This window comes from Crocodylus siamensis, chromosome 5 (assembly GCF_052110815.1).
Source record: "Crocodylus siamensis isolate JL-2025a chromosome 5, ASM5211081v1, whole genome shotgun sequence".
NCBI classification, from domain to species: domain Eukaryota; kingdom Metazoa; phylum Chordata; order Crocodylia; family Crocodylidae; genus Crocodylus; species Crocodylus siamensis.
The window spans coordinates 75,065,668-75,081,323 of record NC_143399.1 but is presented as its reverse complement, the minus strand read 5'-3'; the positions used below and the strand labels follow the sequence as shown (position 1 = coordinate 75,081,323).

The following is a 15,656-nucleotide window of genomic DNA, read 5'->3' as shown; positions in this document are numbered from 1 at the left end:
TTGTAAGATCAGGGTCCTGCACAGTTAGGTATTTTAAGGGACTTTCAATTTTAAGGGATTTTCTGAAGTTATAGAATGCACATTTCTTACATTTTTGTCTCTCCAAAAATACAAATCTGTATCTAATGTGTAGTATTAAAAAGGAATAGTCAGATTCTACAAAAATTCAAATGAATTATAATAAAGTAATTAGTATGCTTTTAGAAAATGACATGTGATGGACTTGCAGGCATTGATGGGTATGCAGCAATTGAGAAGTAACTTGATTAACATGTTATAATTGAGAGGAGGCTGATTTACATTACAAAGAAATGTTATCATTAAAAATACATTTGCAACAGAAATATGACATTTAAGTGTTGCAGCACTATTTGAAAGTTCACTCTTTGAAGATTTTAATTGCTTTTTTGCCAAGTTAATAATATCCTCACCTTAGCTGTGACTTTTTTTTTTAAATAATGCATGATGAAATAGGTGTATGGTCTGAACAGTGACCTAGAATCTGACTTTGCTTCATGCCATGCTGGGGAGCAATTTAATGAATGTCAATAATGGAATAACTTTCCTTATGAAAACTTACCAGAGCAGGTCACTATCTCATATCGGAGTGAAAAATTGGGGTCAAAGCCAGGGACAATTCACCTGCATTTAAAATGTGGTTTCTCAAATGATACAATAATCATATTTTTAAAAAATGCCTGAAGGGGGTTAAGGGATTAAAGCAAACTGTAGCAAGGTATGACCAAGGAAGTCAACACACACATGCACACACACATTTAAGTCTTGGATTTGCTTACAATGAGCCCTGTCTTTAATTGAGAGGCACAGCCTTAGAAAATAGGGGATAAACACCTTTAATTAGGTGTTGAGAAAAGTCAAAAGAAAAGGATGGCTTCCTGTTTATTCAGGTGTTGTGGTTATTTGAGTTGCTGCCAGAATGATTTACTATTAAAATGCATCCATACACTACCCGGTGCAGTTAGGGTTAAATGGTAGTTTTAACAGAAGCCAGAGTTGTGCCACAGCCGAGATCAGAGGTCTTGGGTTTAGGCATAGCTGTGCTGCGTAGAGTAAAAGGAGGCATCATCCAGTTGTATCCCCAGATACAAGGAGAGGCTTGTGACCTCCCCTCCAAGCCCACACTGGGGAGGTTGTTACCACTGTGGATGCCAAACTCATGCAGTCTCTGAGGAACAGAGCTATGACTGTGATAGTATAAGAGCTACAGAAGTAGATTCTTTGCAGTCTCTCTATACCTGTCACAACAATCCCATAATGTCTGATGTACCATATACACAATTATAGCCAGACCCAAAAAGGGTTTGGGGTGCCTACGTCACATTAAGAAACAGCTATTTAGGTACTGGGCATGTGCTGAGGGCCACTCCAAGATAGCCACATTACCTAATTTTGGGAAATTATCATCAGAGATCTGGGTTTCCCCTGATAAAAAATTGCAAATTCTCCATAACCATCCCCCCCAAATCTATGATTAAAAATAAAGACCCCACCACAACTGTCCTAGCCCTGCTGGTGGCCCTCACTGCACACCCACAGCCCCCTGGCTCAGCTTGTGGCTCTCACTCTCTCTGCACAGCCCCCACAGCCTTGCTGGTGCACTTCACCCTTCACCCACAGCCCCTGCTCCCCCCCAGCCCTGCCAGAGGGGCCCACCTGCCAGGGCTAGGAACCCAGCTCTGCAGCCTCCTGCCCCCACTCCCCCCTGCTGCAGGCTTAGGCGGGGGGGCAGCTCCCTGCTGCTGCACACACTCCCAGGGGACAGGGGGTACTTGTGCCCTCCAAATCTGTGTACAGGGCAGGAGTGGGAGTGGGTGCAGGCTGTGCGCTCTGGCTCTCACCCTGCTGCCCTCCCCTAGGGCCTCCACAGCCCAGCGGGTGCGACCCGGCAAAACAGGGAGCAGTGGAGCCATGCAGAGAAGCTGCTCACTGCTGCGAGCTCTGCGCTGCCCTGGTGACACCTCCTATGTGCCCAGCTGCACTGAGGACAGCAATGTGGGTTTGTGCCCCAAAGCTACCATGCACACAGGGCGCACATCACCAGGGCAGCACGGAGCTCACAGCAGCGAGCAGCTTCTCCACACAGCTCCACTGTTCCTTGCCATGCCAAGTCATGCACACTGGACTGCAGAGGTCCCGAGGTGGGCAGCAGGGTGGGAGCCCAAGTCTGTATCCACCCCCACCCCTGCCCCATGCACAGATCTGGGGGGTGTGAGTCCCCCCTGCCCCTCAGAAGCATGTGCAGTGGTGGAGAGCCAGCCCCCCCACCCCGGCTTCTGGACGAGCTGCTCATGGCCCCATCCAACTCTCCACTGGGGCCCTGCAGCCATGCATTGTGGCCCCAAGCCCCACGTACCACCTGGTTGTCCATGCTAGCCCTGCGTAACTCCTTCCCTCCCTATGGGGCCCTCAATTCCCTCTGTCCCCTCCCCCCCAGTTACCTGCAGGAACTGCTCTTCAGGCTGCCTGGGGCCATGTGCGTATATGTGCATATGCTGCCCCTCCCCGCCCCCCCCCCCCGCCTGATCACCCTCCTCCCACTGGCTCTCAGCACATTGCAGGCTGAAACTCTGCTGGCCTGCAGAGAGTTCATTGCAAAACTGCAAAATCCATGGGTTTCTCCAGTAAAGTGAGAAATCCGCATTTGCCTCCGGTAAAAGGTAAAATCCATGTTTTATTTCATTTTCCCATGAGAAATAGAAAACCTGGATCCCTGGTTATCATGCACATGATGTGGGAGTGACTGGTTGAGATGTTCTTGATAGGGGCATTCACAGATGCAGCAGAGAAGTGTTAATATGCCCAAGGAGAAAAAGTAGTCTCAGCGCTTACCGCCCACTAGCTAAGACCCCCACATGGAAAAATCAGTCAGTCAAGCAGGTAACATCAGCAACATCAACATTTGTAAAAAGAATTAAAAGCTTTTTGTCCTCATTTTATTGCCAGCCAGGCACAGGGGAATATTTAAAAGCGTACTGTAACTTTATTTCTGCACAGTTTTTTTTTCCAAATCAGAAGCAATTTATTTGGCTGTCAATATGTCTTGGAAATCACCTAAGCTCATTCTAAATCCAGAAACTGTTTGGCCTCTTTTCTGTGGCTGCAGTGTTGAGTAGCTACCTCCTGAACCTGTATCATCACTAATTGCAAAGTGAGTCACTCTTCATAAGACTGGATGTGTCACTACTCCACCTGTATCATTTTGAAGGGTAAAAGTGTCAAATGCCAGACTCCTTGGAGTTCGAAGTGAAACACTCAAAAAGATCTTCCCAAAATTAAATGAAGGGGGAATGAAATGCTGGCCTTTCAGCCTACCCTTGGAATGTCATTTTTTTTGGCATCTCTGTGCTGTACCATGACAGAATTAGCTAATACAGAAAACCAAGGACTTTGCCCATCTTAATATTGTGATAGTAGGGAGCACAAGTTGTCAACCCATTTTTCTGCTTTCGCAAATTCATAACTTTTCAAAGTGTGTAGAAAGTAGATTGAAATTTCCTATGCTTGGTTAGCTGTTAGTAATTTTTAAAAAGAATTTCAGTATTTTTTTTAATAAACAGAAATTGTCCTCAGCCACATGGTAGTTACAAGAGGGTTAAAATATTTTCTCACTTAATATTTTGAATCCCTTTTTTTCACAGTGGTAGAATAGTTACAAATGGACTGATATGAAAGTGGCTTAAATATTCAACAGTAGCAACTACATTCTTGGCTTATACCTAGATAGTTGAGGTCATAATTATATAGGTTTGTAAATCCAGGCACAAGGCTCAAGCCAGCATCGCAGGATTAGACCTCTGGCAAATATAGAAAATAAGCCTTAAGTATAAAGTACATGCTCTGCCATATTTACAGTTTTTTAACTTTTTAGAAATGACAAACCAAGGATGTACCTAGAAAACTGAATTCAACTGGAATGCAGTCCCAGTTGCATTTTGGCAAATGTAAAAAATAAGGCTTCAGTTGAAGTATGTGCTGTATTTAAATTTTAAAAAGTTTAAAGTTTAAAAAGTTTATATTTAAATTTTAAAAAGTTTATAGAAATGATAAACCAAGGAGGTAAAATGGAAAATTGCATTAAAGGGAACACAGACCCTTTTCCATTAAAATCCCTTTGATTGTTTTGAGGTTATTAAAGTTAAATTTGATGAGCATGTGGCCAAACTCACCACAGTTTGATCTCCTGTACGGGCAAGTACGTAAATATCTTCTCCTAACTCTGAAATCTGCCTAATTGATTTTTAGAGAAAATGAGTATGGCACATGAGGGTACTATATTTTGGAAGTTGGAGAAGATACAAGTTAGAAAGGGTATCTGTAAACTTGGGGTGGGAGGGTTAATTAGTTCCTACTACTGTATCTGCACCTCCTAAAATGTGCTTGACAAGAAAAGAACATTTTACTGTTCAGTCCTCCTCTGTGAATGTGTAACAGATCATACAAAATAGAGGGTTCAGATGGGGTATGGGAATCCTAATGGAATTTTCTTGAAAGCTCTATTTTAAGTTCCTCAGTTTTTTTTTATTTAATTATTCTTCTCTGGTACTTTTTCCCCTTTAAACTCTTCCCTTCTTCATCCCTCTTTTCATAGGCACAGATTTTTACATTTTTAAATGCAAATGTTTTATGTCCATGAATTTTGTATCATTGCTGAATGCCTCATGTTCAATGAAAGACGTTAAGACTTTAAACATCAATAACTTTGTTATTTTTGTAGTAGATTTCATGCTGTAAAAATTGCTTAGGATCACCCAAGACTATAAAAATACGTTTTCATTTAAAATACAATTCAGATTTTCAGTCATCAGTGAAGAAACATGACATACAAAGGACATAAACATACATTTCTTTTTTATTTGCATATTTAAAATCAGGTCATTCCGTTCCTTTGATACTTTCTAAACAGCATTAACCTTTAGGCTGATTTGCCTGTAATTAGAAAAATAAATCAGACAACAAGCATTTTTAAAGAAAATTAAAAAACAGATTTGTCTTATGGAAAATGTCATGCAGTGGTACCTGTAAATTTACTAGCACTGTATTCCAGTCTTTACTTTCTTGCAGACTAACTCTTTTTAACTAAAGGCATGCATCCTGACTGAAAGCTTGTGCTTTTCATACGTGTCTTATGTAGTTAAATCTATAAAGGTACATATCTACCCTGCCTTCTGACTGACTGCAGACTAGCATGACTAACTGGCTCTCAGTAGATCAGTGTCATGAGCTGATGTTGAAAAGTCATTATCTCTGCTGGTCTGAGGTCAGGCAGTAGGTAGTTCAAAGTAGCACCTCAGTGTACTTGTACACAAGTGTGGAGGCTGCTCTGACACACTGAAATTACAGTGTGTTGGAGCAGACTCAATCACTGGAGTATGGTAACTACCACACTCCAGCCTCCACATCTCATGTATCAGCATCCCCGTGCTTCATATTGGGGTGGGGATGCTTTATCTAAAGTTCACCAAATGCTGATACACAAGACACTCCCAGTGCTTTAATTAGAGTGGCTCTGATTCATGCCAGGGCAGAAAATGAACATGCTTTGTTACAAAATTAGCTAGCCTGTTGTGCTAGCACTACAGGCTTTTCCTTAGAAGGACTATGGAAGAGCATGTCTCAGAAATGACAGTGCTTCTGGTTCTCTTGAGGACTTAGTACTCTCCCTTTTGTCCATCCCAAGCAGCCCCAGGGAGAACAGGAATGGCCGAGCAGGGTTGCCTCTGCTGCATGCCAGCAGCTGTCATGCCTGTGACTGACCCCGCCAGTAGGCCTGTGTGAGTCGGCAGCAATCCAATCTGGCCACTTCAGATGGCCACGATCCGATCCAGAGCTCCGAACCGGGTTTCTGCCTTGATCCGGTCAAAGCTTCAGAGCCGCCTCAGAGATCGGGCCATAGGATATAATGGAGTTATCAGTGAAATATCTATAACTTTGTTGTTGTTTGTCCGATTTGGATGAAACTTGCAGGGATGGTAACTCTGCTGAGTGCATGAAACCTGCCATGTTTCAAGAAGATTGGTTCAGGGGGTTGGGGGGAACTGTACCCCAAATTCTTGAAAGCCAAACTCATGTCATGGCTGCCTGTTACACCACAGGGGGGGGTCAAAACTGCAGGGGTGGTAGCTCTGACTGAGGCCACAAAGCCTGCCAAGTTTCAAGGAGATCGGTGCAGGGGTTTGGGGGAAACTGCCCCTCAAGCTTCGGACAAGCAAAACTGGTGCCACTGGTGACACTGTGAGTGTTAAAGCATAGTGGGGTGACAGCTGCAGGGAAGGGAGACCCTGCTACAGCCATGAAGCCTGCCAGCTGCCAAGGAAATCAATGCAGGGGGGTCCTGGGGCTCTGCACCCCTAGCTGCTGACAGGGAAAACTTGTGCCATGGGTCCTTGTGGGACTGACTGTGTCTGTTTTGGAGCAGTTGATTGTCTGTATTGATTCTTTCCTCTCCTTAGCCTGGTTTTGTTGGTGCTAATTGATGCTCCTTAAGTTGTTATGTAGTAGCTAGGTTCTGTGTATTGAGCTGGTCCCTGAGTGAATCATGATTGATTGGTAACTGGGAACACAGCATCTTAGCAGTCAGGGCTGCAGCAGTGTCTTCCCCTCCCCACCCCAAGAGAGACACAGTCAGTCCCACAAGCAGCCATGTCATGAGTTTGCTTGTCTGCAGCTTGAGGGGCAGTTCCCCCCAAACCCCTTCACTGATCTTCTTGAAACTTGGTAGGCTTTGTGGCCCCAATAAGAGCTACCACCCCTGCAGTTTTTACCCTATGTTGTAACACCTAGACATGACAGGAGTTTTGCTTTCAGGAATTTGGGGTGCTATTCCCCACAAACTCCTGCACTGATCTTCTTGAAACTTGGCAAGGTTTATGCTCTCTGCAGAGTCTACCACCCCTGAAACTTTCATCCATATTGGACAAAAAACAGCAAAGTTATAGATATTTTATGGTTTCCCCATTATACCCTATGGCTGGATCTCCGAGGCGGCTCTGAAGCGCTTCGGGAAGCCGAACGCGGCCGGCGCTTCAACCTGGACATGCTGCTTCAGACCCCGAAGCATCTGAAGCTTCTCTGGATCCGAAGCTCTGTTCGAAGCCTCGCACAGCCCTACCTGCCAGGGAAGGGGTGGGGAAGTTGTGCTCAGCCATGCCCCGCACCTAATCAGGGATGGCTCAGCCTAGGAAGCCTGCTGGAAGGTGTGCTGAAGCACCCTCAGCTTGCTGGCCTCGCCTAGCGCAGGCAGTCTGCATGCCCCCCACCACCTAAGGGCAGATCTGTGTTCTGGTCGCCAGCAATCTAACCTAGAGCACTTAAAGTAAAGTGTGTAACTTGGATCACTTCCACCTCAGGCTTTTTGAATGTCTGTACCTGGGCTAAGTCTCTCAGATTTTGGAGAGCTCTTGTATGTATGTGTTTTGAGGATGCATTGATGCTTTGTTGCATACTGTAATGGAGCTAAAGCTCTTGTAATACGAGGTGAAGATAGCCAGGTCTTCTTTTTGCATATTCCAGCCAAATTAACCCAGAGTAACCAAAAATTCCAGTATTTCCAATGAATAAATTAAAAGAAAAAGCCAGTACCTTTGAACTGAGATTGCCTAATCTCTGGGGTCTGATTTTTAAAAGAAGCCAGAGATCCTCGTATATAGAATTAGTCCAGAATCCTGTATTTTGATGATACAAATGTCACCACTCCAGCTATTATACAACTATCTAGCTCCTTACTGGCAGAAATGTATTTTGGTCATATGATAGCAATCACTGAACACACTCAAAACTACCATATATATGCATATAATCGGGATTGCTAAAACAACACTATTTTAAGGGGCACCGTCAGACTTCGAAATCACATTTCTGACCTACAGTTTTTTGTCATTATTGCTAAAAGGAGCACTTAAGATCATTGTAAAATAAGCAAATGGGCAAAAAAAAAATCTTTGTAGTGTGTATAATTGAGGTACATGACAACATGTTGGCCTAGATTTCTAAAACGCTGCCTTTATTTATTTATTTATTCATTTACTTGTGATGCCTATCTTGAGACACCTTACAAGGATCTGGTTATCAGAAAGTGCTGAAAATTCTTACTTACAGCTCCCCTTCATAGTCACTTGGATTTCTATCAAAACACTCAGGGTGTTTTATCAGAACTTGATTTATTTTTTTAAAGAATATTCTGAGCCTGAGGCAAGATTTTTCTTCCAGTGCAGGAACATCATGAAGTACACATACATATCTTAGAGTCCAACTTGGCCCTCAGTATTTTTTTTTTTTTTTTTTGCTACATTATTCTTGCCAGTTAGGCTACTACTAATGACTTGGGCTGTCTTGTCAAATTTATGTGAAAATGCAACAAAGCTGCCTCCTGCTTAACTCTCCTAAATATTTTACTGGTACTCAAGAGTGCACATGATCTGGGGTGATATATTTAAATGCCTGGCTTTCTGTTAAAAGAATTGTATTAACTTATTTTATCATTCAGAAGGAAAAAGCAATTATTAATACCACCCAAAGGCAGGACCAAAGTTGCTTTCTTTGGATTTAAAGATTGCCATCTGTACAGCATCAGTAACAGATGTTCTTTTTACCAGAAAAATGTACATACAAGGAATGACGATATGGTTGTATAGGCTATTGGATGTAAAGAATATTATGGAAGTAATGAAAGAACAGACAGAATAGAATGGCTTGTGCAGCTGTTTATTATAAGTAGAGCTGTACAAGACACCACACTCTCAACAATATCAAAAGCCTCAAAAATTGAAGTTAGATTTATGAAGTTCTTCTGGTTTCACATAAAAACACGGGCATTTGGTGAAACAAAAACAGTGACATTTTCAATGTTTGAAAATTTCAAAATTTTCCTTTTAAAAATATTGATTTTTTTGCATTGGCATACACACCTTTTTTGAAATCTCTCCTGTATAGATATGAAAAATGAAATGTTGGGGGTCCTAAACGTGGTCCAGAGAAGAAAGCAAGAACATTTCCCTTCAAGTGTCACAAATCTTATTCCCCAGCTCATCCCAGCCCTCTTCTTGAATCTTAATACCTCAAAGCATGGTGATAATGTCAGAAGTATTTGTAACAGTGCTCCTTTTTGTTCTGTCAACTCCCTGCAATAAGATCTTCATCTTTGATTGGAAAATAAAAGCTTCTGTCAACAAGGCTGACACTGACATGCACAAGATTTTCTGTTTCCATTTGAAAGGATTTCACTAATGGACAGCTGCATTTTCTTTTTTCTGGGTTTTGGGGGTTTTTTTGGTGCAGTGAGAATCTGTGACTAAAGATCTTTATTGAACAATTGATGTGACGTTTTCTTTCTCTTCATATTTTTCCTGTTACTGAGCTAGGTTACACAGTGGCCTGTAGGAAACCAAGGATTGCTGTATGACCGTAATTGGATGCTTGTGAATCAGAATGGAGTTTGCATTACTCAGAAGCAGGAGCCTAGGCTCTGTCTGATACATCCCTCAATTGATCTGAAACAAAAGATTATGGTTATCAAAGCAGAAGGTTAGTAAGTAAATCCATTTCTCTTCCTTATTAATACTGATTTTTAAAAATATATATGCAAATACTGAATGTCATGTATCACTAATATGGGAAGGACAAGTTCTGCTTTTGCAGATTGTACTGGAATGTGTGGTGTGTTTGACCGATAGAGGTCCATAGTGGCTTCCCGTAAGCAATCACGAAAGCAGGTATCATGGGCAGAACTGGTGAACTCGTAAATATGTATGGATGCTGGCCATCCTATCTCTGCACAAACGCGGAAGGCTGTAAGGACTAATGTAACTGAAGTTGAAAATTGTCATCTCCTAAGTATACAAAGATAAATTACTTTGAGTGTGGCAGGGAGACAAGATTTGCCATTTATTGACTAAATAGGAGGATTCATCAGTGACATCTGGTATCACTGAAGTGATGACATGACCTTACATATTTTTTTGCTGATTACTTTACTTTCAAATAAAGGAAAACATTTCTTTATTATTGTACTTTCCTAGATTCATCTGTAAGTACAAAACAGAGCCATGTTGCAGGGAGGGGTGAGACTGGGAGTCTGGAAATACTGCTCGTACTTGCTGGCATGTATTGTTCCTTTCACTAACCAAACAATTAACATGGCACTAAAGGGCAGGTATATATCCTTCAGTGTTCGTTATTAGAGTCTTGTTTGCATATGGCTGAACAGCATTTATCTTTTCCCTGGAGTCTCACATTTATCCAGCCTGTGCTGTTCTATAAATAATATATGTGCCCATATTTGTGCTAGACCAAAGTAAATTAACTCCTTTTTCTCCTGCTATAAATTCACCATCACAATTTTTTCTATTCTCTGATAGATCTGCAACAAGTAGATCTCTCCTCAAAATGTGGTTTAAGAACCACATTAGATGTGAACCACTTTAGAGCCCCTTACCTGTACATGACTGAAGTCAATAGGATTTGCATAGAGTGCAGTACCACTTGAACCCTTCAGAAATGACGTGGCAGACCAAGGAATCTGACAGTTCTGCTTTATTCATTGTCTGAGTTTTAACTGATCAGCATCAGTTAGAAATCATGAAACTCCACACAACAACCAGCTCCAGCTGACACTTGAGCTTCTTAATAGGTCTCAGTCTGTCCTATCTCTCCTCTCCTGCTATGGCTTTCCATATGGTTTCTAGCGCCACCCTGATTTTTGCATCCATATGTAGTTTAAGAGGTCCATTTACTTTCAGCCCAATAGACCATTCTTCTTCTGCAGTGGTGTCCACTGCTCCTGGGAAGAACAAATCTTAGCCAGTGGTGCTGTTTTCATTTTCTTTGTCCATTCTTTGTGCACTCTGCTGGATCTGGCAACTTTTGCTTAGTGATGTAATCCACTGCAGAGCCTGCATCTGTTTTCCAAATGCCAAGTATTATCTTGGCTTGCAGCATTTGCCACAGTGTGTGCAGCTCTGTGGTCTGTTTGTGTGGATTCTAGCTTTGAACACCATTTATCTTCCTACCTCATGTCTCTTCCTGTAGCAGCTGAGATTTGTTGTTGTACCCACAGGTTTCAAATCATATTCCCCTTCCATAGTCCTCAGTTTGGAGTGGGTAGCATCCTTTGCTTGGCAATTTCTAATTGATTTGTCTCACCCTGTGTTTTATTTTTCCTCTCCCAATCAAGCTGTGGTCTTTTATCAAAGATTGAGCCCCCAAAATCACAACTGGCCCTTCAGTTTTAGAGTGGTCACAAACTCTTCTATGTTTCCATCTTTTATTCTCCATTTAAAACACGGAGTGCAGTACTCCTTACATTTCCATAATGCAGTATCAGAGCCTCTTCTGCCTAAGTTAACTAAAAGGTATTAAAAATATTAAGTGCTTCAGAACCAACTGTCATCAGAAATAAAGTTTCCTTTTTCTGTCTGTCTTTTCCCTGGCATCTATTGCTTGTAGATACAGAGTGATTCATCATGTCATCATGTCAGAATCACAGAGAAGTACAGCTGGAGGTTGTCTAGTCAAACCAATGCCTGAGGGAGCATCATTCCCATCCAAAAGTATCATTCTCATCCATAATATAACCTCTTAGTAAAACTGCAGTCCACCCTGACACATCACAAGACATAACACCCTGACCTACCACTGGTAAAGCAGGAGGACCATGACAGCCAACATCCTGCTTATGTAACAGGTTGCTAATATATGCCCAAGAAATCCAGGTAGAGGACCATGCCCACCACTGCAGAGGAAGGCAAAACCCCCCACAGTCCATACCAGTCAGACTATGGGGTAAAATTCCTTCTTGCTCTAAATGTTATTAGTCTGACCCTGAGTGGAGGGGCAAGGCCGTCTAGCTAAGAACCTCTGCCTCTAAGTCCCAGCAGGAGCACTGGCACAACCCAGTCAAAATCCCCAGCCTTGGCTGCAGCCAACACCCAATGCCTCTGAGGAAAGCTTAAGAAAAAACCCCTGATACATGTAGCTGAAAGGTGAGGGATGGGGGATTCCCTCCCAGCTCCATATGGCAACCAGCAAAGCCCAGAAGCATGGGAAATGCCCATGGTAGAACATAGCTGTACCTAGCTGATCCCCAACAGTGGCTGTCCAACCTCCAGTGACAGAGTCCACAACTTCCCTAGTCAGTCTAATCCTCTGCCTCACTATTTTAACAGTGAATATTTTTGCCTTTGCCTTTTGTGCAGCTGCATCATACTGCAGAGTCAGATTGTGTCTGTGATCTACCAAGACTCCCAGATCTTTCTCCATAGTGCTAACATTGAGCCAGGTGTCACCCATTTTGTATTTGTGTTTTATATTATTCTTCCTGAGCTGTAGCACCTTGCATTTGTCAGTACTGAACTTCATCCTCTTAGCTTCAGCCCAGTTTCCCAAACTGTTGCGATCTTTCTGAATTGCACTTCTGTCCTCCAATTGTTCACAGTCCTTCCCAGTTTCATGTCATCTGCAGACATTCTGAAGATTTCCATGCCAGCATCCAAATCATTAATAAACATGTTAAACAGCAGCGGGCCCAGGACAGACCCCTGTGGGACTCCACTCGAAACCTCCTGCCATTTTGACATGGATCCATTTATAATTACCCTTTGCTTGCAACTATCAAGTCAATCAATTGTCTATCTACCATATAGTAGTTTTGTCCAGCTCATATTTCTCCAATTTGTTTATGAGAAGGTCATGTGGGACCTTGTCAAAAGCTTTGCTGAATTTCAGATATTGTACATCCACATCATTACCTTCATCCACCCAAGTAGTTACTCTGTCAAAGATAGAGATTCAAGTTTGTTTGACCTGATTTGTCAATCCGTGCTAGTTGCTTGTGTTCAGTCTTTCCTCCTCCAGATGCTTGCAAATGGACTTCTTTAGGACACGTTCCAGTAACTCTCCAAGTATTGAGGTGAGGCTAAACTGTCTGTAGTTTCGCAGGCCCTCCTTTTTGCCTTTTTTATTTTAAAGAAGGCACTATGTTGGCCCTTTTTCAGACCTCTGCTACTTTGCCCATCTCCCATGACTTCATGAAGATCATTGCCAAGGGCTCAGAGATCATCTCTGCTAGTTCTTTCAGTATCCTAGGATGAAGTTCACCAAGTTCTGCTGACTTAATTTATTCATATCCATCAGAAGCTCTCTGACTGTCTCTCTTGTTATCTCGCTCTTCAGATTATCTCCTTCTTTATCCAAATAATCCTTATTAGCTGCCTGGCTTCAGCTTAATTTTTTGGTGACCTGTCCATTTTTCCATTGCCTGTATACTTTCCTTTTGCATTTGAGGCAACCTAAAAGTCCCATGTGCAGACACATTGGACTCTTGTGATTTTTCTTGTGCTTTCATTGTGTTGGAAAAGTTCTTATTGGGTTTCGTATTGGGTATTGTGCCCTTTGGAAGCTCCCAGCCCTCCTGAGTGCCTTTATCCTTCAGTCTGCTTCCTATGGAACCATGCACATGAATTCCTTGAGTCAAGTGAAATCCTCCATTTTGAAATATAGCATCCTACTTTTGCTGACTTCATGCTTTCACTTGTCTCAGGATATGGAATGTTATCATATCATGATCACTTCCTTCTAAATTGCCCATCACCTTCACATCTTCCACCAGCTCTTCTCTGTTGGCCAGGACAAGACCCAAGATAGATGATCCCCTCGTTGTATCCCTAACCTTCTGAAACAGAAAGTTGTCTTCTGTGCAAGTTAGTACCTGGCTCAATGTTTTATATTTGGCTGCATTGCTCTTCCAGCAGAAAAATTGATGTCTCCCATCAGTACCATCCCATAGTTCATGGTTAGATTGTCACCTCTTTGAAGATATTCAAAAGGAAAACCTCACCTCCAAGGGATTTACTTATGCTTTGTTCATTGAAGTTATTCTTTATAAAATGGAAAGAGCTGTTCTGTTTCTAAACCTTTGGCACATCTTCCTGTCAAGCACACCTGTTCAACTTAAACTTGCCTTGGCATGCTTTAAAGTGCAAGGAGGATATTTTCAAAAGCAAAAATTACTGATAGACACTGGAAGTCAATGGGATTTGGGGCTCTGATCTGAAATTATGCCTTTGAAAATTTTTCTCATCTTCCTCCAGGTTATTCCTGGAGTTCTAGTAGTGTTCATCTTTTGGAAGTCAGAGGACCCAATGGACCCGAATCCATGGAAACTGGAATGAAATGGGCTTCAACCAGTGTTAGAATATGTTGGAAATTCAGAAATTAACAAAAAAATAAGTATGGCTGTTATATATGGCTTTTACTACCATCAAAACATAAGAGTTTTTCTGGATCACTGTCTTTATTAATTCTGTAATAAGCATAGACAGTGATAATCCCAGATATTAGATATTTTGAGGTCCCATTAAGTGTTCTGGTTCATCTCTTTGCAACAGCAGTTCTATTCTGTAGCACCAGTAATAGGCTTGCAATCTAGTAACCATTTTAAACTACTAAAATGAGGTTATATTTGCCATGTATTTCCAGATAATATTCAGGAGATTATCTTTAGCAAGGTACCCAGATGATTGAGGTACAAGTGAACTTCGAAGGAAGGCTGAATACATGCATGACTAAAAAATTCCTCCTGCTATTTAGCCTGCTTTTCTCTCTCTTAACTTCACCCTGTTATTCCTAACTGAATTCCATTGAACCATACAAGCTAACCACTCTCTTCTTGGTGTTTACACTCTTCAGACCAACAGAATTTTATTGACCATCACATTTTGTTCCATAATAAGGTTATTCTTATTCAACTTATTTAATCTTTCCTGATAAGTCTGTCTTTCAGGTTCTCAATCACATTTTCTTTTCTGCAGGACTTCCTCCAGCTGATCCATATTTTGCTGCTAATTTCATGTCTGATATTGAATGTGTATTTCAGACGCAAATACTCACACCAGGTCTGTGCAAGGCATAACTGTTGTCTCTCTGTCCTTGTCTGAGGTGAATCTTCTAAGCATGCAGCTCAAAACTTCATTGGCCTGTTTGGATTCCCTATCATATTTCAAATTAATAATATTTGATTTGCTAACTACAACCACCTCTAAGTCTCTTTCAGCATTATTGCTCTGAGGTTTTTTTCCCTACTGAATACCTCTCATCTGGATTATTTTTCCCCAGACGTACTATTGCACATCTTTCCAAGATAAGAGTTTTGTTTCCCCTTCCATATCCTCTGATCCCTTTGAATGACGTCTCTGTCCTTGCTAGTATGTGCTACTTTTCTTTGTTAAGTACCATGAATACATGGCATTATTTCACTCTATCCTTTCTGTCACATCATTAATGAGGACACAGGGCAGGTTTTACTTTTAGTATGCCAGTGACATCAAGTTCTGTATCTTTTACTGAACCAGTCACAGTTGTCAGTGGTCCTATCCAGTGTGCAGAGGCATAACTAGGAAGCAGGGTGAGGAGGGGCAGAGTGGTAAGCTCTTACCTCCTTACACAAGGGTCACTGGTGCTAGTGCAGCAACTTTAGCCCCACAAAGGCAAGCTTGTGCCGAAACTATGTGAACTTCCTTAACTTCCTTAAATCAGCTTTTCTTAACCCGTGGGTCACAACTCAAAAGTGGGTTGCAAGAATATATGAAAGGATCACAAACAAACTTTACAAGTAGATTCTCCTTTAAAGGAGAAAAATGTGGGAA

The 15,656-nt window shown here is 41.9% G+C and overlaps 1 protein-coding gene across 4 annotated transcripts in view; it reads left to right on the top strand.

Annotated features, from left to right (window-relative positions):
• Window positions 1–15,656, top strand: part of MOCOS (molybdenum cofactor sulfurase) — a 406,903-nt gene that overhangs the window by 350,221 nt on the left and 41,026 nt on the right. For all 4 annotated transcript variants that reach the window (XM_090049140.1, XM_090049141.1, XM_090049143.1 and 1 more), the window contains one exon: window positions 9,378–9,540. In XM_090049140.1, coding sequence (XP_089905266.1) covers window positions 9,378–9,540 — 163 coding nt within the window. The remainder of the gene's footprint in view (window positions 1–9,377; window positions 9,541–15,656) is intronic.